Source organism: Tachypleus tridentatus, chromosome 4, assembly GCF_004210375.1.
Source record: "Tachypleus tridentatus isolate NWPU-2018 chromosome 4, ASM421037v1, whole genome shotgun sequence".
Classification (NCBI taxonomy): Eukaryota; Metazoa; Arthropoda; class Merostomata; order Xiphosura; family Limulidae; genus Tachypleus; species Tachypleus tridentatus.
In genome coordinates, this window is record NC_134828.1 from 121,686,119 (window position 1) to 121,714,107 (window position 27,989).

The window sequence follows — 27,989 nt, forward strand, 5'->3', positions numbered from 1 at the left end:
TGGTTAAGACACCCCTGTCATGTCTTCTTTAAAAGGTTGATTCCCAGGTGGTCTGGTATAGAAAGGAGACATACTAGTCTAGATGCACTGTGTTGGCCAGGATATCACACATCGCCATGGGAAAGGTGGACCAACCATCATATCTACAATTAAGGATGTCATCCTTTTTTTGACACCCAGTTTAGTGAAACGTACTGTCAAGATGGGCGAAGACTGTATCTGGTTATGAGCGTTGTCTCACATGTGTTTTCCTCTAGGTTGAGATGTTGCACTCCAATAGAGATGCATTTGGACACTTTCCGAAGGGTGCTCATCACTGTTTCCTCAACCAAGTCAGTGTGAGTTTAGGTAAGATATCGACTCTCACTTCTGGTACTTCTTTTCTTGGAAGCGGCTGCGACAGTAGAAGTAGTCACGTTCCTGTTGAAACCTTGGGTAGGTGGAACTAGTGTCGGCAGAAACTAAACAGTAAAGCCAACTTATGAGAAGTGGTATCTATCGGAAATATATTTACGGTGTATGAGAAATATTAAGTTTTCATAAATTCACAATCAACGTACAATAACTTTTTCTTTAAAAAATATAGGCACTACATATGTCAAGCAAAGCTAAAAATTGACATTACCAAAACTGTATTCAAATTTTATGTGTGTATTCTAGTGTATATATAAATAACCATAAATAAACGTATTTTCTGGTCCTTCTGTTTGTAAGTTCAAAAGTAGAATCATTTGACTTTCTTTATACAAAATATTTACCATCATAACTTATCAGAGTGTTTAACCTGTAAAGGCAGATCGCAGATATAATGACACATTTAAATGAAATAACAGTAATATCTGATTCTATGTAGTCCAAAACAATTATGGTAAGGATATTGTTGAAACATGTTATTGAGAAGAGATTCAAAGAGACTATATCCACATGTTCAGATTATTTATTGATACGAATAATTGAAATCATGTATATGTTTTTGCAATAAGATTTGATCAAAACTGTAGGTGTGCTGTAGAAATAAAATTATAAAAAAAAAAACAATTAAAGACTGAATTATTTAAACAGTGAACAGACAGTTTGTCTGATATATTTTCATTACAATGGTTCTTAACCAATATGAGGAATTTCTTTACATTTGTTAATTTCAATACAACTACATACTGAAAATACAAAGTACTAACTAATTTACATTTTATAGTGTCTTTGTATAGTTTTACTATTATTAGATAGGCTTGTTTAAAAGATTCTAACAAACAAGTTTTTAAATCTTCATAACATGTTCGATCCTACCTGATTCATTCAATACCAAATTATTATTTAACGGAAACTGATCAAGAAAGCATTTCTATATTTACTGAAATATTAAAATTGTTCATGTATGATGATTTAATACATTTTATATTTTTTAGTAGGATGCACAGGGTTCAGAATGTTATATTAAAATAATGTTGAATAACCAAATCAACATCTTGAATATAAGGTTCCAGTGGTACAGTAACAACATTATTTGTAATTTAGTATGTAGTTGGATGTCACTAATACTTTGTCACATTTGGGAATGTATGTGATGATCATGAAAAATAATCATGTACATGGATTGTGAAGATATGTTCACATGAAGGACTTTTCAAGATGGAGATAGTCCTTAAACTTGAATTAAGAAACAAGGCAACATACATCAACATTTTCAACAACTTTCACTAACACTATATTATTGGTATACCTTCATTAACACTATATTAGTCCTGTATGACCAGATGAGTAGTCCCAATGTGAGGGTGACGGGTTCGAATCCCTGTCCCACCAAACATGCTTGTCCTTTCAGCCAAGTGACGGTCAATCCCAGTCTTCATAACTAAAAGACCAGGTGACGAGTTGGCAGCCTTCCACTGCTATATTAGGAACGGCTAGTGGAGATAACTCTCATGTGACTTTGAACAAAGTTCAAGCTACACCAAACCAATTAACACAATATCACTGATATAATTTATTATGTAAGGGATATATTCGACTTTTATTTTGATATAGTTTCGTTGAAGTGGGTGTTTAATATAAGCTACTTTATTAATACCATTTCTACGATATTAACACCAATAACAGCTTCCCTTCAGTCACAGTGACACCCATGTTGATGTCTCAGAAGTCACAGTGACACTTGTAGAGGTAACTGAAAGCGGAGCTAGTTTTACTATCTGGCATTTTGTGTGTAGATATGACGAGTTTCTGTAACGTTTATTACATACAGGAAAACCTACTGTTTACAGTTTTGACTGATGATTTACATAAGGTAAAATGTTAGTAATTTGGAATGTCTATGACGAACTCCTATTTCAACCTTGCAACAATAACCACAGACTTAGCTGTCGTTCACAGAGACACAGTTATGGACATTCCAGACACAGAATACCTAGATGTTTTCTAATAGGCTGGGTATACAGTGTCAGACTCGTTCATTTTGGTGAGGTAGTCGAAAGTAAAGAACTGGTATAAAAATTGTTAAACTGGACCCAGATGTGTTCTATATAATCACCTGTACTTACTTAGCAGTAATTCATGTGTGCTGATGGGTGATATCTTTCTTTACCTAAAGAGAATCAGCTTGTTTGTCAGGTTGTTCGATAACGTTTACCACATTTTTTTTGTGTTAGACCTCTATTGTTTGCTTTTAAAATTTCTCGCAAAGCTTCACAAAGACTATCTGAGCTAGCCGTCCCTAATTGAGTAGTTTAAGAAACGAGGAAGGTAGGTCATCGTCACCTACCGCCAACTCTTGGGCTACTATTTTATCAACTAGTACTGGGACTGAAAACGCGAGCATGCTTGTTGTGACAGGGATTCGACCCGTTTTCTTTAGATTACAAGTCGAGTACCCTAACCACCTGGCTATGCCGGTACGTTAGACCTGGAATCTAGATCTAATTGTTTATCTATACAACGCTTATATTGTAACAATACGCTACATGTACACATTTTTAATTTACAGACCATATACTAGTAAAGTTTTTAATGTGTGATTTGATCCAAATATTCACATTTCGCGTAAAACAAGCACCACCTTCAGGCTGCTAAATATACTTACAGTTTCTGAGATAATATAATGTGTTGATGATATATGTGTAATTAATTTGTTAAAATGACTCAACACTTACAAAAGTTCTATCTTCATATTGGTGAACTTCTAATCCTGTTTGACAATAAAATAGTGAAAACATTAGGACCAACACGGTGATTAACTTACCAGAAGTTCACATATGAACAAAAGTTTATATATTAAGGGTGTATTTCACATGCTACCCTATATATGTAATCATAACTTATGGTTGGGATAGAGTATTGTTTTAGTTGGGCTTGGTTGGGTCTGTATCACAAAATGTCTGTTTTTGAAGCATTTGTGATTATAATATTAATATTCGTGATGTACTCCGATAAAACAGTGGTGCATATTCAGATGTACATCTCTAAAATCAGTGGTTCGATTCTCTCGGTAGACGCAGGAGATAGCCCAATATTCATGATAATTTCATTCTCCGAAAGAAAACATTTTAATACGTTACGAATATGTTTGTAACTACGTCAGTCACAACCACTGTCCTACAGTCGTTTGTATGGGTTGTAGTTCAACTAGAGGGTCAGGACTTGACTGTAAGTAGCACGTGCATAACAGGAATATGATGGTGTTACTCACGTGCAGCAGCCACATTATTCTGCATGGAGACACCAACAAAGATAACCAAAGGTCAACCCTGTATTTTTTCAACCAACTAGTATTATTACACGATTCATTTCTAAGTATTTAACTGGAAATATGGTTTCCGTTTTTTTATTATTTTGTTATTAGGTCCAATATAGCGGAATAAACAAAGCCGACCAGGTGCATGAAGTCACGTGCATAACCTTTATAATGATCTCATACACGTTACTCTGACACCTACATATAGACTCAAGCCAGTCACAGTGACATCTATAACAGTCTCAGTAATGTTGACATTCATAACGGTCTCACACTAGCCACTCTCACCCATAAAAATAGTCAAATCAGTCACACTGACGAATATAATCGTTCATCACTGTCATTCCGACACCCAAATCGTCTCACACCAATTATACTGGCATAAATAATATAATCAACCGTAGTTCCACTGATTCTCATCGTGGTCTCACAACAGTCACATTACCTCTAATTTAAATAATAAAACATAGATGGGGTTACTGTTATACTTTTATTAATCTCGAAGTGGTACGTTAAAAATAATATTAAACACATGTTTATTGATTCCGAAACAATCTTTTACCAATGAATCATTTTTGAACATTTGTTTTTGTTTTGCTTTAAATCCATCAAACAAAGCAAAGCATAACCAGAAACTTTCAAATTTCCTACTCTGAATACATCATGGGTTATAAACAGGTGGTTTGTTTTCTGAGTTTCTTCAACAGATGTCTTCTTTAGTCGTCCCTAATTCTTGAAGCGACAGACTAAAGTGGGTCGTTACTTTTTAACGCCTTCAAAACAGGAATGGTAGAGTTCGAATACAAGAAATCCGTTTAGCTGAGCATTTTATGTCTTAAAATTTGATTGATAAATAAAGGAAGACAAACAGAGACTTAGTAAATACATTAGATATTACACTTTATTTCAATCAAATCATACAATTAGACTGATTAGTCAGAGAAACAAGTACAATGTAATGTATTTCGATTAATTTATCACTGTGTTCAAAAGTTTAGAAACGTATTATTATTTATTAGCCAGATCTAAAACTTCTGAAAAGAAATATGGTAAACAATCATCTCAACTGGTATATAAAACAATCTGGTATATAAATCTGTCGGTTTATAACCAAATAAACATGTTTACAGTTCTTCCTCTTTTGTTATAAAATTATCAAATCACTTTATCTTGTTAACAGCGATGACAAACTCAGAGTTAACTGTACGTCTTAGATTCTCGCGTCTTTTATCAGTCTCCAACGAATCATATTGGGCCTGGCATGGCCTAGCGCGTTAAGGCGTGCGCTTCGCAATCCCAGGGTCGCGGGTTCGCGCCCAAGTCGCGCCAAACATGCTCGCCCTCCAAGCCGTGGGGGCGTTATAATGTGACGATCAATCCCATTATTCGTTGGTAAAAGAGTAGCCCAAGAGTTGGCGTTGGGTGGTGATGACTAGCTGCCTTCCCTCTAGTCTTACACTGCTAAATTAGGGACGGCTAGCACAGATACCCCTCGAGTAGCTTTGTGCGAAATTCCAAAGAACAAACAAAAAAAAAATAAACGAATCATATTATGGAAAAAGACTTAATGTTAGATTGTGTCATCTGTCTTTCTTTAACATGTCTAAGGCATGTAAGGAAGTGTATACATGTCAGTCTCATGTTAATTGTTTATTAATGTGAATGTTTTCAATCACCATATCAAGTTGTGTTTATTAATAAATATAATCAAACATCAAGCACGCCCTATATATTCCTGTTCTCAGTTACACAACCCCTTTCGAACATATGGTCAGCTCTTGGTTAGTTACCTCTTTCTTTCTTTGTCAATCTGACGATGACCGAAGAAGGTCGAAAAGTTGTTCCCTCCTATACATAAATATTTTCTCAAGACAAACCAGCTGTTTTTACATATATAATTTACTTCATGTATTGTTTGGTTTCCATTGTGTTGAATGGTAAAAAATACACATACAACAATATTAGGGGCAGGTAACTATCACAGTGAATCAGTCAATAAAATACATTGTTTGTATAACGTTATTCTTACTGACTAATCATAAAAATCACAGACAGTTAAGAACCGTGATTGGTTTAGTAATTAATTTTATGTTATTGCATGATATTTCAACTTGTATCATCTTTACGGGAACAGATACTCTGTTACCTTAAAGTTGGAAACACGACAAAATAAACGTTTACTGGAATTAAAATATTTATAAAAATATAAGGTTTTATATAGAAAGTTTAATAGTTTATACATTTTGTTTTAAAAATGGTAGATGTTTATAATAGTTTTGTAAAATGTTAACTTTTATGAAACTAAAATAGTGTTTTCTTGGAACTGATATACAAATATATAATAAACACGTGCACACAAACACTTGTTAACATGCTGTTTGACAACCTTTATCTCCAGACATCAATGTTTATATAGTAGTGGACACAGTAACAATAGAACAAAATTTTACATGAAAAATAAAAATAGCAAGTTAAAATAATGAATTTTAAGTTCTGTAAAACTTATTTCAGTTTAACAAAACTGGGAAATTAGTTCATATAATTTCTTGTATCTTGAGACTGGTTATTTCCATTAGTATATTAACATTTAGATACTTTTCATGTTGTGGTAATTATAAGAATGCATAATTGTAAACAAACGAGAATATATTATATCTTAGTCACATTACATATGTCATCTCAGGCGTTAAAGAGGCCTCTCGCCAAACACTAGCAACATAGTTAATGTAACAAAAGGTATCTGATGTATTAACCAGTCAGTAAGACCCCAGCAGTACAGCGGTATGTCTGTTTCGATATATTTCATTGTTATTGTTTGTTTTGAATTTCGCGCAAAGCTATACGAGAGCTATCTGAGCTAGTTGTCCCTAATTTAGCAGTGTAAAACTAGAGGGAAGGCAGGTAATCATCATCACCCACCACCGACTATTGGTTACTCTTTTACCAAGAAATAGTGGGAATGACCATCACATTGTAACTCTCCCACAGCTGAAAGGACAACCATGTTTGATTCGACGGAGACTCGAACCCGCATCCCTCAGATTACGAGTCGACCGCCCTTGCCACTTGGCCATGCTGGGCATGTTCACGTTTCAAAAGAACGTTCTTACAGGCCTTTCCTCTGATTTCTTGACTTCTTCCCATGAAGTAAACTGCATTTCCGTTGGGTTTTTTCAGTGGTTTGTGAAAGGATGAACAAAAAGATCTAGTTCCGGTTTCCTTGGTTACATTTACAAAAAGTGTATATATACAAATGTTTATCTTTAAAATTAATATTTATCTTACAAAAGCTACTTTTTAAATAGTTTAATTTATATTTATTTAGTGCTTTGCACAAGTCCCTTGTTGTCCCTAAACATTATATTGTGACTTTTTATCTTTATATTCCATGGTAAAGAGTAGTTTTTTTAAACTTTTTTAAACTCATAAAGCATTACATGTCTAATGTCGGGCTGAAGAGAAACAAATATTTCTGAGCGCCCCTGGTTTGCCTTAGGGGTCTCCCTAAGATCTTTAAAACCAAAATTACTGTCAAGTCTAAAATAAATAAATAAATATGTCTAATGTGCTCCTCAGACACATCCATCTTCATGAGGGTTTATTTGATAAATGATCTGAAAATTGGAGTTTGGACAGTTTCTTTTATTTGTCTGAGCATTTTTATGCACGTCCTAGTACATATTTAAGTCATTGAAGCCTTCTACAAAGACAGAAATAATGATGCACTTTCTGTATTGAAATTTCGGACATCACTTATGAGATGACCTGATAAATCACGAAAAATGTTATTTAGTTCATAATGAATAATATACAATATCTAAATCATGTAGAATTACTTTAAAACAAACATAAAGCTGACTGTGTACAAGATAAAGAATTCTTCCGTTAGATAAAAAGAGTCCACTGTGAACAAAATCAAACAAATAATTATTAAAACAATACAAAACCTGTTGTTTTGTATAGTGAAACAATCATTAAGAAACTCTTACTTTACTTGACTTAACATATATAAATATATGGACACATAACTTGTAAGTTGATTTGTTATCACGAGATACTGATATATATGTGGATTTGGTATTTAGTTGAAACTTCAAAGTATAAACAAGTGTGATGTAGTGTGTGGTTCAGTTCTTTGTTTATTCAATAAAATGTATTCCTGAAGTTGATATGTATATCATTATATATAATTTAATACGAAATTTATGTTGTTGCTATAGATTTATGTATTAGTGCACAGTTGGTACAATGTATACAAGAAGGTTGACATAGATACTTGTAATCTCTTCTCTAAAATGAACGCATGGTTACAAATTCTCAGACATTTTGTGTCAGTTCAAACATCTGAGAACCAGTTTGAATCAAGTGACAAAGAAACATAATAAGATTTTTCATCTTATTTGCATCATGGCACATTTCAGGCTAAATTTGTTTCAAAAGTTGTTACATTTTCCTCCTTAGACCTTTACTCTTTTGTTCTGTCAAAGCCTCCATCATGTGAGAAGTGTGTAGCTCACAGTAAAGGTTTTCCAGAATTCTAATCAAGAGTGGTAATCGCTCTATTGTCCTGATCTGTTTCAGTTTGTTTTCTTGTTTTGTTTTTGTATTTTTTAATTACATACAAAACTACTCGAAGGCCATCTACGCTAGCCGTCAATAATTTAGGAGTGTAAGACTAAAGGAAAGGCAGCTAGTCATCACCACCCACCGCCAACTATTGGGCTACTTTTTAACTAACGAACAGCGGGATTGACCGTAACATTATAACACCCCCCGCGGTTGAAAGGGCGAAGATGTTTGGTGAAACGGGGATTCGAACCCGCGACCCTCAGATTACAAGTCGAAAGCCTTAACTCACCTGGCCATGTCGGATAAAGCAGTGTCACAACAAACTGTCATGACCTGATCTGTGATATCATAATATTCAAGCAAACTGTAAAGGCTAACTGGTTACCCATGACCTTTTGAAGAAAGTATTATTCCTAGAAGTAAATCAACTAAATCTAAGAATGAAATAGTAATACTGACTACAAACACCAACTATAAGTTTTCTATCCTCCTCCAATTCACTCACTATGTTTGTGATAAACTAAAGGTCAATATTTGACATGTCTTATCTGATGTCTGTAGCTTCAGATTGTTAACAAGTCTTATCTGATGTCTGTAGCTTCAGCTTATTAACATGTCTTCACTGATGTTTGTAGTTTGAGATTATTAACATGTCTTCTCTGATGTCTGTAGCTTCAGATTATTAACATGTCTTCACTGATGACTGTAGCTTCAGATTATTAACGTCTTCTCTGATGTCTGTAGCTTCAGATTATTAACATGTCTTCACTGATGACTGTAGCTTCAGATTATTAACATGTCTTCACTTATGACTGCAGTTTCAGGTTCTTAACATGTCTTCTCTGATGTCTGTAGCTTCAGATTCTTAACATGTCTTCACTGATGTCTGTAGCTTCAGATTATTAACATGTCTTCACTTATGACTGCAGTTTCAGGTTCTTAACATGTCTTCACTGATGTCTGTAGCTTCAGATTCTTAACATGTCTTCTCTGATGTCTGTCGCATCAGATTCTTAACATGTCTTCTCTGATGTCGGTAGCTTCAGGTTCTCAACATGTCTTCACTGATGTCTGTAGCTTCAGATTATTAACTTGTCTTCACTGATATTTGCAGTTTCAGATTATTAACATGTCTTCTCTGACGCCTGTAGCTTCAGATTATTAAAATGTCTTCACTGATGTCTGTAGCTTCGAATTCTTAACGTGTCTTATCTGGTGTCTGTGCTTCAGATTATTAACATGTCTTCTCTGATGTCTGTAGCTTCAGATTATTAACATGTCTTCACTGACGACTGTAGCTTCGGATTCTTAACATGTCTTCACTGATGTCTGTAGCTTCAGATTCTTAACATGTCTTCACTGATGTCTGTAGCTTCAGATTATTAACATGTCTTCACTGATGACTGTAGCTTCGGATTCTTAACATGTCTTCACTGACGTCTGTAGCTTCAGATTATTAACTTATCTTCACTGATATTTGCAGTTTCAGATTATTAACATGTCTTTTCTGATGACTGTAGCTTCAGATTATTAACATGTCTTCTCTGACGTCTGTAGCTTCGAATTTTTAACATGTCTTCTCTGGTGTCTGTAGCTTCAGATTCTTAACATGTCTTCACTTATGACTGCAGTTTCAGATTCTTAACATGTCTACTTTGATGTCTGTAGCTTCAGGTTCTTAACATGTCTTCACTGATGTCTGTAGCTTCAGATTATTAACTTGTCTTTAGTGATATTTGCAGTTTCAGATTATTAACATGTCTTATCTGATGTCTGTAGCTTCAGATTATTAACATGTCTTCACTAATGTCTGTAGCTTCGGATTCTTAACATGTCTTCACTGACGTCTGTAGCTTCAGATTCTTAACATGTCTTCACTGATGTCTGTAGCTTCAGATTCTTAACATGTCTTCACTGATGTCTGTAGCTTCGGATTCTTAATATGTCTCCACTGATAACTGTAGCTTCAGATTCTTAACATGTCTTCTCTGATGTCTGTAGCTTCAGATTATTAACTTGTCTACTTTGATGTTTGTAGCTTCAGGTTCTTAACATGTCTTCACTGATGTCTGTAGCTTCAGATTATTAACTTATCTTCACTGATATTTGCAGTTTCAGATTATTAACATGTCTTTTCTGATGACTGTAGCTTCAGATTATTAACATGTCTTCTCTGACGTCTGTAGCTTCAGAATTTTAACATGTCTTCTCTGGTGTCTGTAGCTTCAGATTCTTAACATGTCTTCACTTATGACTGCAGTTTCAGATTCTTAACATGTCTACTTTGATGTCTGTAGCTTCAGGTTCTTAACATGTCTTCACTGATGTCTGTAGCTTCAGATTATTAACTTGTCTTTAGTGATATTTGCAGTTTCAGATTATTAACATGTCTTATCTGATGTCTGTAGCTTCAGATTATTAACATGTCTTCACTAATGTCTGTAGCTCAAGATTATTAAAATGTCTTCACTTATGTCTGTATCTTCGAATTCTTAACATGTCTTATCTGGTGTCTGTAGCTTAAGATTATTAACATGTCTTATCTGATGTCTGTAGCTTCAGATTATTAACATGTCTTCACTGATGTCTGTAGCTTCAGATTATTAACTTGTCTTAACTGATGTCTGTAGCTTCAGATTCTTAACATGTCTTCACTGATGTTTGTAGCTTCAGATTCTTAACATGTCTTCACTGATGTTTGTAGCTTCAGATTCTTAACATGTCTTCACTGATGTCTGTAGCTTTAGATTCTTAAAATGTCTTCACTGATGTCTGTAGCTTCAGATTATTAACTTGTCTTCACTGATGTCTGTAGTTTTAGATTATTAACATGTCTTCCCTGATGTTTGTAGCTTCAGATTCTTAACATGTCTTCACTGATGTCTGTAGCTCAGATTATTAACATGTCTTCTCTGATGTCTCTAGCTTTAGATTCTTAACATGTTTTCACTGATGACTGTAGCTTGAGATTCTTAACATGTCTTCTCTGGTGTCTGTAGCTTCAGATTATTAAAATGTCTTCACTGATGTCTGTATTTTCGAATTCTTAACATGTCTTATCTGGTGTCTGTAGCTTCAGATTATTAACATGTCTTATCTGATGTCTGTAGCTTCAGATTATTAACATGTCTTCACTGATGTCTGTAGCTTCAGATTATTAACATGTCTTCTCTGATTCTCTAGCTTTAGATTCTTAACATGTCTTCACTGATGTCTGTAGCTTCAGATTCTTAACATGTCTTCACTGATGTCTGTAGCTTCAGATTATTAACATGTCTTCACTGATGTCTGTAGTTTCAGATTATTATCACGTTTTCACTGATGACTGTAGCTTCAGATTCTTAACATGTCTTCACTGATGACTGTATTTTCAGATTCTTAACATGTCTTCACTGATGTCTGTAGCTTCAGATTCTTAACATGTCTTCACTGATGTCTGTAGCTTCAGATTATTAACATGTCTTCTCTGATGACTATAGTTTCAGATTAATAACATGTCTTCTCTGATGACTGTAGCTTCAGGTACTATAATTTTTTATTTGATTCTTCAAACATTTGCCCGAGAAAGACTGACATTATTAATGTCACCTCCAGTGAACTCCAAGAAAGCCGCCCTTCAATTCCAGCCTTAGTGGTAATCGGGATGATATGTTCCATGAGCTGATCGATAGATGTCTCCAAAATAACTTTATCAGTTCTTTTCTCTATGAGTATCTAGGTTTGGGCCATTTTATTAAATTTTTAGGTTGCATTTTTATCATGTAATAAAGTTAAAAATTAGAATTTAGCTTGCTTTTAATAAAAAATAAAAATATTATCAATGATAATATTTTGTATGGTATCGATAGTACAAGTAAAATCAATAAAACTACTTGTAATATTTTATGAAATACTTCACTCACTTATAATCATCATAGAGGGACAAATTTTGGTTTTTTAACATCATTGTATGAATATAAATAGCAATCTACAAAGTCGGGTCCCATTTGGGACAGTGGTCCTTTTTTGTGTGTAAAATAATTAAATTTCTTGTTATCTATAGATAAGATGATCATTTTGAAAACATATCCTTTTATCAGCATGTTCGTGTATTAATTTGTTTTCGAGAAAAACTGGATGGATTTTAGAATTCGTTTGACATCAATCCTCATGTTATGATATAAACGGCTGTTAAGTGCATATGTTGGTAATTTATTTCGAGAGTCAATATTTTATTATTGTTTAATTTTGTTCGTAACATGATATTTACAAGCAATTAATTTGACGGTCAAGCCCAATATTCGTTGTTAAAAGAGTAATTCAAGAGGTGGGATGGTGATAACTTGCTCTCTTCCCTGTAGTCTTACATTGCTAAATTTGGGACGGCTAGCACAGATAATCCTCTTGTATGTTTGTATGAAAAACAAAATAAATCGTTTATACCTTCCCAGTGTACGGTAACTTCTGGAATAATATGTAACATGTGATGATATTCTAAATTTATATATATTATGCAATTGTTTCTTGATGAACAATTGTTAAAGTTTCCGATAAAAAGTAGAACTGTTATTAATTAATCGTAATTATGAGTACTAATAAGTACTCTATGATTTCTTTATCTTACGTTACAATTTCATTAATCTCGCTGTTTTGGGCCAAGAATATCTGACCTGAGCGCCTCTAAGTTTGTTCAGGATTTCTCAAGTCCAGTTACATATGTCATCAAAACGCTTGGCGTAAAAGATCCTGTATCTTTGCGTTAATTTTGTTTTACTGAATATATGTATGAATGTTGTATATTTATCGATTTTAATGAATCAATTAATCAAATGTTTAATCCGTGAACTGTAAAACACATATTTTAAAGTGTTGTCATATAGCAACAAACTGACCCACAATAATAAAAGGCCGAGGCTTTTGGTTTGTGTGTGACCCCACATAACTCCAAGAGAAAAGAACTTAGAAACTTAAAGTTTTGCACACATACTACATGAGGGTATTATTACTTATCCACGTGTGTACACATCTTTTTAATGAGAAATATAGTGAAAAACTACAAAGTAAAGAAGAGTAACCACCATAACACCAAGAAAAAAGACCCTAGACACCGAGATGTTGCACCCACACTGAAGGTGTGCACCTAGGTATTACTTATCCACGTGTGTACACACCTTTTCAATGAGAAATATAGTAAGAAACTACAAAGTAAAGAAGAGTAACCGTCATAACACCATGAAAAAAGACCCTAGACATCGAGATGTTGCACCCAGACTGAAGGTGTGCACCTAGGTATTACTTATCCACGTAGATGTGCAAATGTGTGAGAAAATATTTTTATTATGCAAATTAGCGAAAACCACATAGAAAGAAATGTCAGCGTCATAGTTTATCAATAGTATTATAAAACTGTTTATAGTAAATGGCATCATTTACTGTTGAACTTCGGCTTAACGTTGATCTGAAATTAGAAGAATTTGTTTCAAGATTAAGATATGTTTTTATAATAAAATGTCATACATAGAATCGTTTTATCCAAGAGATGGGACTAATGAGGCAGTTCGGATGAAATACACAAACAAACAGCATTTTAACTCATTTATGATTGAGATTTAAATAAGTAAAAGATTGTCTAAATTTAAAAATGTGATGTATATTTAACCAAATATACCTCGGAAAGAAATCCACATTCAAAAAAGGACCCCTCGTTACACATAGTTAAATAGCCAAGTCAGAGGCTAGTTAAGACACCGGTAGGGTTTGTTTCTATTTTAGACTTGATCAGAGTGAGAGCAGTTAGCCTAAATCATCCGTCGTTACCAAATATTTTACACGTATAAGAGTACTTTTACTGTTACTCATGAACCGTGATGACGAGAAAACCCACTTGTAGAGAAAATTATGTATTTAAAAACGGCTGGAATGGGTTGAGAAGGCAGTAATAGAGGAGCGAACAACGTTTCGACTTTATTCGACGTAATTAACTCGTATCACATATTTGTTTATTACAGGATTTAATCTGTAAAAACGTACTTTTATGTTTAGCTTTAGCATAAAAAATGTTTTATTTGTGTTTCGGTTTATAAAAAAATATATTCAGGGTCTTAAAACGGAAATGTGCGTTTGTTCACTAGAGTTCTTAGGAAAATACTTGTAATACTTTGGGACCATCGATGTATTAAAGTAGTAACAACAGAAACAAGTAAACCAGAGTCTATAGGTTCAACATTAAGGACATCTATACACCGATATCCCTTTTGTAAGTTTGTGAGAATTTCCAAACAAAGAAACAAAATAATATTTAGAGATAAAAACGTCAAACTTCTTTTCCAGTAGTAACACCTGGAGAGAACTTTTTACAACATACAGTTTTGTGTTTCTGGTGCGAGGTATGGATTCTCTATTAAAAATTAACAAAAATCAATATATCTTTAGAAAGTTCTCTTGCCTCCTAGTGGCACAAAGATATGACTGCGAATTTCCAACGCTAGAATCCGGGTTTAGATACATGTGGTGGGCATAACAGAGATAATCCATTATGTAGATTTGTGCTTAACTACAAATAAAGAAGAACTAGAATTGTTTTCATATGAGACATAAATATATTTCCCGAAAAACAGAAGAAAAAATTATATGATCCTTTTCTAGCCTTTCTGATAGTCAAAACCATGAAATGTTACAAAATGTATAAAAAGAAAGTTGTCAGATGTGATTGAGGTACATGTTGTTAACACAAGTAATTAACACATTTAAAATATGACAAATGTAACAAAATGTATAAAAAGAAAGTTGTCAGATGTGATTGAGGTACATGTTGTTAACACAAGCAATTAACACATTTAAAATATGACATCTTGCTTGTTGTTTATTTGTTGAATTTCTCAAAAAGCTACATCAATGCCATCTGCATTAAGTCTAAAGAGACAAACTAGAGTGGAGGCAGATATTGCCACCCTGTTAGGATTTGACCTTCACTGTTATAATGAAAATATGTGTCCAATGTGTGGAGTACAGCTAGTCTGGACGATGACAAAATGAATACCACAAAACATTCGTTCCAGACATCGTCATCATAACCACCATGGGTCACTTTGTTACTTATAGCAAGGCTAATTCATTATTTTGTTCCATATGGAAGTAAGGTAATATTCAAACGACTGTCATATCAGCTTTAGGCTCTCAAATATATAAATACACACATATATATAAGTATTACTTTAAAGTAAACTGTATGACAAAGTACATTATCAGAATACATAAAAGTAAGAAAGAAATAACTGAAGAGAAGAAAGCAACCAATACAACGTTCAATCAGTCAGATCATAACGCTGAAATACAAATTTTGGTTGACATTGGTTCAACAGGTTACTCTGAGAAGTTTGAGTGTAAATAAACATGAACTTCATCATTATAAATACACTCAAACTTACGGGGGTGTAGCTCAGTGGTAGAGCGTTCGCTTTGCATGCGAAAGGCCCCGGGTTCGATTCCCGGCACCTCCAGGTAAGTAGGCGATTGTACGAGAAGTGTAAGTTTTTGTATATTTTTACTTAACTGTTACCATTATGTCTGAACTAGCATACCGTACACCACTATTAACAGTACACGCTCACACGATCGTTAAGAAATTTAAACCAACGAATTATTAATAGAAGAAATGACATTTACTTTATTCAACAATATAGAAAGGAACAACTAACCCCTAATTTTGTAAAGGTAAAACTTTCAAAAAATTTTAATACATACACAAACATTATCCAAAATTTACAGAAAAAACTACTTAAAGCCATGTTGAACACAAAATACAAAGAACTACATGACTTACAAAAAAAAAAAATGAACTTAGACCATCAACTGGCATGCTGCATTAAACCAGAGATTTACGGACTTATACAACGAAACATAATCCAAATCAATACTAAGAAAGACACAGACAAAAAGATCTGCCACAACAAAAAACTAAAAAAACTACGATGGAAACAACAGAAAAGACACCAAAACGACAAACCGTTGACTAACCTCATAATTAACAGATCCGACCGACAATTAAACACAGACGAGATACATCTACTTAACAAAGAACTCAACTTCGCAATAGCACCTAGGTACATTCCAACCATAGAAATCAAAACATGTTTAGAAGACCTAGCCAGAAGACTTGTGATACTTTCTACAGAGAACAACAACAAGGAAACAACCAAAAACAACCAACAGAAAGAAGACAACTTAGATAATTTTATTGACATCCAACAGCCAAACTTTCCAGGTAAAATTACAAATTTATATTTTCCAGTAACACCTAAAAACAACATCTTAAACGATTTTTATAAGAATTTTCTCACAAAACCATCAACATAATTTCACAAAACAGAAAACTAAAAAACAACCTTACAAAAAGAGACATTAATTCCATTAAAAACCTAAAACAAGACAAAAACATAAAAATTCTAAAAGCAGAAAAAGGTAACGCTATAGTCATAATGAACACGAATGAATACATCCAAAAAATGAATAACATCCTATCAGACACGAACAAATTTAAACCAATACACACAAATCCAACAAAGACACACGAGACGCAACTGAACAAATTACTACTACAAATGAAAAAAGCCAACACAATTTCACAAACACTTTATTCCTACCTACGTAAAACTGACTCACGCACACCACAAATATACGGCATCCCCAAACCTCATAAACCAGATTGTCCATTACGACCAATAATGTCCACATATGAATCGTTTAATTACAATCTTGGTAAATACATAGCATGGGCATTCTCCAAATATGTAACCTCAGCCAGCTCATTCATCAAAGACTCTTTTAATTTCAAGTCTAATCTAAATCAACTTAATCATAAAGCCTTAATGGCCAGTTTCGATGTTATATCCCTCTTCACAGAAGTTCCAACCACTAAAGCCTGCAAGATAGCCTTAGAACTCTATATCCGAGACCCTAACCCAACCATAGACATTCCCAGTAACCAGTTAGCAACCCTAATATAATTCACCACGATAGAGACAAACTTCATGTTCAACAACCAAAACTATATACAAACAAATGGCCTAAGCATGGACAACCCAGTATCACCAGTTCTAGCCAATATTTTTATGACACAAGTTGAAACACAAGCAATTAATACAGCATTACATCCACCACTATACTGGTACAGATATGTAGATGACACGGTTGCGGGATTCAAATCTACTGAACACATACTTAATTTTTTCAATCACATTAACTCTGTACATCCCAACATTAACTTCACATGTGAACAGGAGGAAAGCAATCAAATATCATTTCTTAACCTCAAAATTACAAGAACCGACACACAATTCAAAACAGAAATCCACCGAAAAATCACCCATACTGGACTATACATTCCTTGGGACTCAGCACATGAAACAAAATAAAAACTCAGCATACTAAGAAACCAAATAAACACAAACAAAAACCGATGCTCACCAGATAAAATTAACGATGAATCAGACAAAATAAAACAATACTTCATCAACATCAATAAGTTTCCTCCACAAACCGTAGAAAACATTATACGCAAACACCTAGACAGAAAGCAAAATCAACCAACTAAAGTAAACACATCTCACGAATCAAAAAATCACGAAACCATATACTGCTGTATACCATATATTCCTGACATCAGCAAACAAATAACCAACATTTGGCAAAAACTAGTAACAAAATACGACATTCCAGTTAATACCAAATTTATTCAAAAACCAGGCACAAAACTGAGGTCTATACTATGTAAAAACTACACTGACAAACACCACACCAACATTATTTATAAAATACAATGTGATAACTGCCACAACTTCTATATTGGAGAAACAAGTAGAAAAATGGAAACCAGATTCAAAGAACATAAAAAGTCACCTTCACACGTTTTCGAACACTGCAAATCAAATAAACACAACATAACGATAGAAAACTCTCAAATACTAAATAAAGAAACAAACATAAACAAACGCAAAATTAAAGAAGCCTTACTTATACAACAACTAAAACCCAAAATAAACCAATATAAAGGAACGCCTTTATACCTATATTAATATAATAAAATAAATAAAATTATATATTCAAACATCTACCACCGCCCTCTACATTCCAACTTTCAGTTACACAACCCCTTTTAAACATGTGGTCAGCTTCCGGTCAGTTACCTCTTTCTTTGTGAACCTGACGATGACCGAAGAAGATCGAAACGTTGTTCGCTCTTCTTTGTAAAATATTTTCTCAACCCAAACGAGCGTTTTTGCATATAAATTTCTCAACAAGTGGGTTTCATAAATAGGTCATGTAAAAAAATATAAACTGATATATTCAATATTAGTTTATATAAAAAAAAAATTACAGTTTTCATATTGCTATACCTTTTGCTTTTTCCTTGTCACACCAAACATGCTCGTATAATTGTTAAAATATCGTATCTGTGAAAACAGCTCTTGAAAGTGTTGGAGATATCCTGTTACTTAGACACAATCCAAAAAGGGATCACAAAAGAGTCAGCTGGTAATGAGTATCAAATACAGGTTAGATTTCGAATGATAAAAACTTATAACCTACATGTCCTAAAACCATCTATTACTCGCTGTCAGTGTAAAACACTTAGATATTTCAGTAAAAGGTGAGCTTATTTTACAGCGAAATGAATTGATAAATAAATAAAATTTCACTGAAAACATTTTATTTGAACAAAATATTTTAATAGATGTTAAAGAATAGACTTGTGTCAAGATTGACTTAAGTATAGTAATAATAATAATATTTATTTCCATCCAATTCACAATGTGTTTAGCCTAACATGACCCGGCTTAGCTAGTTGGCTAAAGCACTTGTCTCATAATCCGAATATCACGGGTTCGATCCCCCATCGCACCAAACATGCTCGTCATTTCAGCCGTGAGAGCGTTATAATGTGATGGTCAATCCCACTATTCGTTGGTAAAAGAGTAGCCCAACATTGGCGGTGGGTGGTGATGACTAGCTGCCTTTCCTATAGTCTTACACTCCTAAATTAGGGACGACTGGCGCAGACAGCTCTCTTGTAGCTTTGTGCTTAATTCAAACCAAACCAAACTTGTGTTAAGAGTGCTTAAATAATTATAATAATACCTGATTATAAAGAGTCAAGAAACATTGTTAAGAAACTCCGGCATAAATCGTTTGGTATCGTGATAAAAAGAAATCCCAGCACGGCTCAGCACGTACACATTTTCATTGTAAAGGTCGTCGAGTAGATTCACTTTTACACGAAACTTGTTTTGTAAACCAGTTTATACGCTACTCAAGTAGACAGCGATAAGGCACCAACCAGACTGGTAACTCAAGTAGTTACTAACTTAGTGTCTCAGGAATGTGGACGAATTACTTGTTAACAGTTACATAACAAGGGGCGTGTATGTATAAACATGCTCTATGGTAGTGTTCTTCATACTCATTCTACGGACAAGTATGCAGACCAACATTTGTTTCATCTGGACAAGAATCTATTATTTTATTTTTCATGCAAAAAACTAGAGTAAACTTAATCTGCCTTTCGGAATGATTCTATGTTACTTTAGTACATTAAGTGTCAAAACATGGTTTATCTTGTTATTCATTTTAAATGACAATTGTGTCAGTTAATCACTTTTCTTTACAAACTGAAAGTTTTATAAATAACTTACTCATATTCACACACACATAAAACTGATGATGTAAGTATTAGAGATTATACATCTTTAAAGGGAGACAACATCAACATAAGACTTCATCATACAATTTTAAAGGAAACCCTCGTTTTGAAAGATACAAATCGTCCACGTCATCAGCACCCTTCTGATCTGGGTAACTCATTCAGGCAATGTTATTGTGGATTCTTGTGCTACTTACTTATGTGGATCATTTCATAAACAGCTTCAACGCTGATTTGTATTCTAAGAAAGGTCAATGTGTACACCTTCGTATTTGTCAGAAAATGACAATACAATTGCAGGTTTGTTCCACAGAAGTCTTACCATATACAGTATCATTATATCCACCTGACCACCACAACAAACTTAGCATTATCTACTGGAACGTTTACGAAAGAGAAATTCGTTATATCATATATTTAATATGGCAAGAGTAGATTTGTCTAACAGAAATATTATCATACATAACATCATTATATCCATCTGCCTACCATTTCAAACTTATATTTGTCCGTCTAGATTGTTATCTAAGAATGTCATTACATGAGTCTGGCAGACGAATTTTTCAATCTATCAAACGCCAGAAATAGTATTAACAGTGTGGTTAACTAACTGATCACCAGAGTAGTCATAGAAAGGTTCTGTAGTTTGACTGTTAGTTATAATCAAGATTAATTATTACTTATTGTAATTATTATATTCATCTGTAATCAGTTATAACGTTCTTATAGAGAAGGTTGAGGCAATTCGTGATGACAGTTCCTTTAAACCAAGACAAATAAAGGTCAAAAAAAATTTTAAACCAGGTTGAAAAACTGGAAATCAATGACAGAATTTTTAGAACTGTTTGTAATGATAAGAACAGTTATGTTTGTTAGTTAACCATGGACATACTCCCTTCTGTATAATGTGACGTAAACAGGATATGCAGTTTTCAGCTGGTAGCGAGACTAGACCAAAGCTGTTATCACCATACTGGCCTAGTGATTCAAAGTAAGCAGGACGTGTACATGAACTTTTAACATTCCTACACCCATTTCTTTGCATCATTTTAAATTTCAAAAAGAAATGTAGATTTACAAATATTACAAAGTAACGCAAATATTACTCGACGTAACTAAAAAATTAGAAATTATCAAAAAATTGTAGTAACTCGGCCTGAAAAAGAAGGTTTCTTTTAAAAAGTAAAATTACACTAATTATACAGTTTACTGTAGCAGACTGGTCTATGTATTATATAGTTGAACTGAGTGACATTAGTATCATCAGAAAAGCATTTTTAGAGCTAATTAACAGTTTTAAACGACACATTACACTTACGCAGACGGTGTTCAAAGCGTTGCATGTGACGTTCTTCAAATAACAGAATATGATGAAAGTATACACCAAGAACAATAAATCTGGCTTTTGAAAATCCAAACATCATCAAACATCACGTATCAGTATCTACACCTTATTATATATATGTATATGTACGTACAATCGTAGGTGTTAGTCGGAAGGAAAAAGAGCGTTCGGAAAAAGCGTCTCCAAAACTATGATGATTAAAAACACAACAAATATTAGATATATTCACACAAATAAACAGTAAAAGCACTTAGTCATCACTACCTACCGCCAACTATTAGGCTATTGTTTACAAACGAATAGTGAAATTGATCGTTAGTTATAATGCCCTCACGACTGAAAGGGCGAGCATATTTGGTCGCGGGTCCGCATCCCGGTCACGCCAAACATGCTCGCTCTTTCAGCCGTGGGGGCGTTATAATGTGACGGTCAATCCCACTATTCGTTGGTAAAAGAGTAGCCCAAGAGTTGGCGGTGGGTGGTGATGACTAGCTACCTTCCCTCTAGTCTTACACTGCAAAATTAGGGACGGCTAGCACAGATAGCCCTCGAGTAGCTTTGTGCGAAATTCCAAAACAAACAACAAACATATTTGGTAGAACGGGGAGTCGAACGTCGTGAGATTCTGATTGCGAGTCGACCTTCCTAACCAACCTTGAGAACAAATGTGGAGTTTCTAATATGTTTTATTCACAATCAAACTTCAGTACTAATGTATATATTTTCATAAAAATTCCTTCACTACTAAAGTGTATATCTTATTATATTTTTTAAAAAATTCTATTGAAGTAACAACATATGTACATGGAGAAAAACTTCGTATAGCAGTTAATATGTGTACAAACTAAGCAAAACGTATAAAATGCAAAGTTATACACTTTGCTTACAATATCTACAACTGAAATAAACAGTACTTTCTGTAACTATATATCCTTGTATTCTATCAAGCAAATGTCTATTTTGTTTCTGCTCAACTGCATAAGTTAAGTTTAATAAACAAATAAAAATAATTCATATTATTTGATATTTTAGATAAAAAGAAGTAGGACAACCTGATGTTCAACAACAACAAACAAATTCTAAGGACAACGGGAGAAGTTTTTAACCTTCCTTCAAGATATGGGTGTTTTATGTAAAGTTTATCTTTATCAAAGACCTTTTAGTAGTCAACATGTTTTACCCCAATGGTGTCAAGAGGAAAATTATTTTACAGACTGAACAAACATCTGTATTATCCTCTCCTCATAATGATATTTTCATAGAGATAGTTCGTACATTTATATTAAAGCTATAAATTAGGATCTAAACATGTCCAATTTCATATCTCAAACGCTATTACGATGTCAACCAAACGTATAGCAACCAGTAGAAACCATTTGTAACCATTGACATCATAAAACAGAGCAATTTTAGATTCGGTATACGTGTTAGAAGAGGACAAAAAATAGTTTTTCCATTACATAATGTACAGTATGATAGGTTTAAGTGACAGTTCTTTTTCTGTCATGTAGCAATGTGCATATTCAACCCAAATTCTGGTTCAATTCAATAGACTGACAATATTTTCAATGATTCTTTTTATTTGAAGTCATTTCATTGACTTTAATAAGTGTGACTTATATAATAAAAGTCTTACTACATTTGAAAAGTAAAAAAAATAAATTTAATATTTAAAAAAAGAAGTGCTTGGTACGATAAATGTCACAGTATGACGAAGGGGTTCAAGCACTTGACTAGCAATTTGAGGGGCACGGGTTCGAATGCTTTTTACACCAAACACACTCGCCATTAAACTCCGGTAAGCGATATGACATTACGATCACTCCCACTATTTGCTAGTGAAAAAGAAGCCTAAGTGTTGGCGGATGGTGTTGATGACAAACTGTCTTCTTTTATTTTAGTCTTACACTGTTAAATTAGGGACGGCCAGCGTAGAAGGCGCATGTGTGTCTGTGTGCGAAATAAAAAAATATATATATAATTTTTGGAAATTTTTTATTGTAAGAGAAAATTTCTCATAATTTCAGATTTTTAATCACAGACGTTATACGTCCAATGGTGATTTTTCTTTGAATTTTAAATAAGTGAATATTCACTGTTATATTGTTAAAAACGCTTAGAAACCATGCAACAAACAGTATTGTCCTAGAAACCGATATTGTTAAAAATTCTTAGAGACCACGCATTAGACTTAGTAACACAGGGCCTTGAACATAAATAACGATACGTGATTACGTTTTATTAAGTTTTCGATACGACATGTCAAATTTATCTGTACTTGTGATAACACAAGCAATGTTGTCGCTAGTTGAAGTTGTTAATGCTCTTAGTATTCGTAAACCTGGACAAGTTGTTTTTTATACTGGGAAACATCTTCTGAATCAAAGATGGAATACTTATACAGATTATGCGACAATAAAAGATCCGATTTATAATGACGGTTATGCAGCTCAAAGAGGAAGGGATGATGAGACTATTTTTCGCTCAGTCATAAAAACTGTATCAGAAGATCCAGGAGTCAAAACTTCTTCCAATAAAATATCAACCAGCAAGACCAAGTCCTCCAGTAAATTATCCAACTCATCATCTTCAGGCCACAACAAACAGTACGGTCGTTTTTCTTTAAAAAAGGAAAATGAAATCCCACATGTTATTTCGCCAGTTAGTAAAGAACCAGATATAAACAATCTGCTATCTTTTAAAGAAGAAACATTTGTGAATCCAGTCATTCCTACTGATATGGAGTTTGAGAATGAAACCATTATTACGGACCAATACGAAGATGAATCTTCATTTTCGATAGCTTAGAAGCGTAAAAAACTTTTGTTCTGATTATAAAAGCAGTAATTGGATTCGTGTGTGTCATTTCTGTAGTGACATACGTTTCTTACCTCATGACGATAAAGGGTGAAGGTAGGTATCTGATAGAAGAACCAAAGAAGATTCCACTGGGCAATCCTTGTACCCCTAAAAACAGCAAGGAGGTCTACTTTAACATATAACCTCAACCATAATACCATGTTTGTTTGTTTTTGTGTCAACATTTTTATTTACATTAATTATAAGTATTTAACTGATTATTTTTGTTCGTATTTCAAAATTTAGTAATTAAAACAAGTAAATATTTAAATGTTATATAAATTGGTGATGTATAATTAATTCAAATAAAGAATTTCAATGTTGAACTGATGTTACCGAATCTCTGTTTTCTTTTAACCCTTAAACAGCGATCATCTTCAACATTCCTGTTGTTTAATGGATAATGAGTCACTTTTTTCAGTAAATAATTTTTTCACTGCTATCAAAATCGTACTTTTTAACACGATTGACTGAACTTAGCCATGAAATCAAACATGAAGTTAACATTTTTGTTGACAGCAAATATCTGATTATAATCCAACAATTTATATAATGTTTTGTTTTCAAAGTGTGCTAGAAAAGTAAAAGGATGTCTGTGAAATAAAAAACGCTGAATTAATTTTACTTTTAGACAAACCAAAAGCCCATGAAAATTACGTTAAATTAATTGTATGACACAGCGTGTCGAAATGAGATGTTGTTGTTTCTACCACAGCATTGTTATTTTTTAATCTTCATGCTGTAGTTATAAGTTGGGAGGCCTCAAATTTTCTTTTTTCTATCAAGAGGATCTTAGACTAAAAGGGATTGGAACCGCTGATCTAGTGAAACAATGAAATTAACATATCTCACAAGCCACACGTTTCAACCAATGGCCGACATGAAATTATAAGCCAATCCAAGTGTAGTGGTTTCTGTACTGTCGTTTTAATAGGTTGCTTTCCAAAAGTTCACATATAGATGCACAACCACGTTACTTGTCTCCCTTCTCCACTACGGCGGCCCATGTTTTTTAAACCTATACCACAAGCCTGTGCACTAATTCATAAGTTCGACTTACTGTTCAGAAAACTGACTCACTGATTAAAACCAGTTTCTCTCCCAGCACTGTTTATTTGTTTTACTCCAGCTATATGAACGTGTTAAGTTTAATATTGGAAAATTGTCTAGTCGTATCAATTTACATACGAAAGAAGATAAAATAACGTTCTTATGTCACAAGTGTTCTTCATAACAAATACACGTTCTATTCCAAAATGCAGCAACAGGAACTACTTATATATTTTGATAATTGTAAGGATTTTATCTTCAAGAAATACACTCCCAATTACATAAACCTTATGTAGATACATCAGACCCAAGACTATGGTCATGTGTTATATATGTGTTAATTGTATATTTTGTAGCCTGTCTTCAAAGTTCGGTATCAGAAGACCAGTGAAAGAAAGAGGCCTCAAATTTTGTGTCATTTTGCAAACCTTATGGTTAGACTTTGAGAAAGTTTTTATCGAGAAGATTGTAATAAATTATTTTTAAAACGAACTATGATTTTATAGCTACAGGTCTAGAAGGTATATATATCAGTGTGATAAAGTTCCAAAAAAAGGAAGATGAGCAGGAAGATGAGCTTGTAACGAAATGTTTAGGAGGTACTTTAGCAGTGAGATAAAGTTCCAGAAAACAGGAAGATGAGCTTGTAACGGAAGAAATGTTTAGGAGGTACTTTAGCAGTGAGATAAAGTTCCAGAAAACAGGAAGATGAGCTTGTAAAGAAATGTTTAGGAGGTACTTTAGCAGTGAGATAAAGTTCAGAAAACAGGAAGATGAGCTTGTAACGAAATGTTTAGGAGGTACTTTAGCAGTGAGATAAAGTTCCAGAAAACAGGAAGATGAGCTTGTAACGAAATGTTTAGGAGGTACTTTAGCAGTGAGATAAAGTTCCAGAAAACAGGAAGATGAGCTTGTAACGAAATGTTTAGGAGGTACTTTAGCAGTGAGATAAAGTTCCAGAAAACAGGAAGATGAGCTTGTAACGAAATGTTTAGGAGGTACTTTAGCAGTAAGATAAAGTTCCAGAAAACAGGAAGATGAGCTTGTAACGAAATGTTTAGGAGGTACTTTAGCAGTGAGATAAAGTTCCAGAAAACAGGAAGATGAGCTTGTAACGAAATGTTTAGGAGGTACTTTAGCAGTGAGATAAAGTTCCAGAAAACAGGAAGATGAGCTTGTAACGAAATGTTTAGGAGGTACTTTAGCAGTGTTTAGGGAAGATGAGCTTTGTTTAGGAGGTACAGTGAGATAAAGTTCCAGAAAACAGGAAGATGAGCTTGTAACGAAATGTTTAGGAGGTACTTTAGCAGTGAGATAAAGTTCCAGAAAACAGGAAGATGAGCTTGTAACGAAATGTTTAGGAGGTACTTTAGCAGTGAGATAAAGTTCCAGAAAACAGGATGACCTCGTTAACTTCCTTTATATTGCCATCTGCAGTCTCAACTTAATACTTATATCAGTTTAACACGCTGATATAAGTATTAATTTAAGACTGCAGACGGCAAGACAAAGGAAGTTAATGTTAATAACCAATATATTTAATAGAACTTTTGAATTATGACTCAATTTATTTCTAACCTACCAGACGTTTTAAGAACTACGTTTTATCCCTCTGCCCACCGTAGTTTAGTACCAAGCTTATAACACTAAAAGTAAAACTTTTAAACACTTAAAGTTGACTACAAACAAACAAAACATGTTAATAAATTTAAAGATAAAGAACCGCGCGTTAAGACTAATAAAGTTTGAAAACTGCTTGAGTCTTTGAATAAATTATAAGAAAACTTCATTACACGTCTAACTGGTAACAAACGAACAACGCTTCTAGAACATAGTCGAAGCACCCAGTGGCAACAAATTACTGTCGAAACACTGTATATTTGTTATTATCATAAATATGTAATGTTATCTTCCTTACCCATTCAAGACCATTAATATTCTTAACAAGTGGTTAATTTTGAAATCATCTCCTGGTAGCTATCAGTGTTAACAACGCACAAAGCATTCTGAAAGTAACATGTACTATAGTGTCCGTATTCACCAGTTCTCTACACTGATTACAGTAACTCTTTTACAGTATTTCATCAGGTTATTACATAGATATTTATTAGATAAGATGGGAGTTATAAGTTTGTTGTCTATTTTCACACACGATAAATTATATATATATTTTTAGTTTTATTGTACGTTCTCAAGGGAATGGGTCAGCGGTATGTACATTGATTAATAAACGATTAATATCGTACCTTGGGTGGTTCTGGTGGAAAACTCATTTCCTGGAGGCTTGAGGTGCTTGAAGACCAAGACGACGTCAGCTCAGGACCCAAGCTGCTGCCAAAACGCAATACTGAACTAAGGCTAACATTGTCCCTTGTTGGCGTCTTACAACGATAAGGCACCAAACTTGAACTGGAGAAATGCACGTGCTTTAGCATCCTCACATGTGAAACGCCAAAGAGCTTTTAGTCTACAAAATGTTCGTATTGATCAATGACTAGTTAAAAACCACGTGGAAAGAGAACACCATGCAAATGATGTTTCAAGCAGACCTTAGCAAAACGCTCTGGTTCCGATACACAAACTTCACCAATATTATGGACGTACATTCAACACCTCACCTTTTATTGTCCCTTACCCACACCCCACTACGAGCGTTACTCTCAAATGTTGTAAACTTTACGCTGCATGCCGATAAAATTTCCAGTTGACGGACGCTGATTCAACTGTGCTTCCTCATTGGTTCAGGGAGTGTTTCTATAGCA

The 27,989-nt window shown here is 33.8% G+C and overlaps 1 protein-coding gene and 1 non-coding gene across 3 annotated transcripts; one reads left to right on the plus strand and one right to left on the minus strand.

The window, feature by feature from the left end:
* Positions 1–348: 348 nt before the first annotated feature.
* LOC143249962 (uncharacterized) lies at positions 349–27,900 on the minus strand. Of its 2 annotated transcripts, none has more exons than XM_076500599.1 (2): positions 27,474–27,900; positions 349–495 (listed from the first exon to the last, which is right to left on the minus strand). In XM_076500599.1, the coding sequence occupies exons 1-2, from the start codon at positions 27,660–27,662 to the stop codon at positions 364–366; spliced, it is 321 nt and encodes a 106-aa protein (XP_076356714.1). In that variant the 5' UTR covers positions 27,663–27,900; the 3' UTR covers positions 349–363. The 2 variants fall into 2 exon arrangements, with proteins under 2 accessions (XP_076356714.1, XP_076356715.1); XM_076500600.1 differs by lacking the exon at positions 349–495 and adding an exon at positions 24,210–24,285 and having other exon boundaries at positions 27,474–27,894.
* On the plus strand, positions 15,703–15,774 carry TRNAA-UGC (transfer RNA alanine (anticodon UGC)). The gene has a single exon. It is a non-coding gene; the product is annotated as a tRNA-Ala (tRNA).
* Positions 27,901–27,989: the final 89 nt, after the last annotated feature.

Excerpts from the sequence above, each read along its gene's own strand:
- LOC143249962 (XM_076500599.1), bottom strand. The coding sequence starts at position 27,662 with ATGCTAAAGCACGTGCATTTCTCCAGTTCAAGTTTGGTGCCTTATCGT. Across the intron at positions 496-27,473 it reads TTCCACCAGAACCACCCAAG|ATACCACTTCTCATAAGTTG; the intron begins GTACGATATTAA and ends TATTTCCGATAG.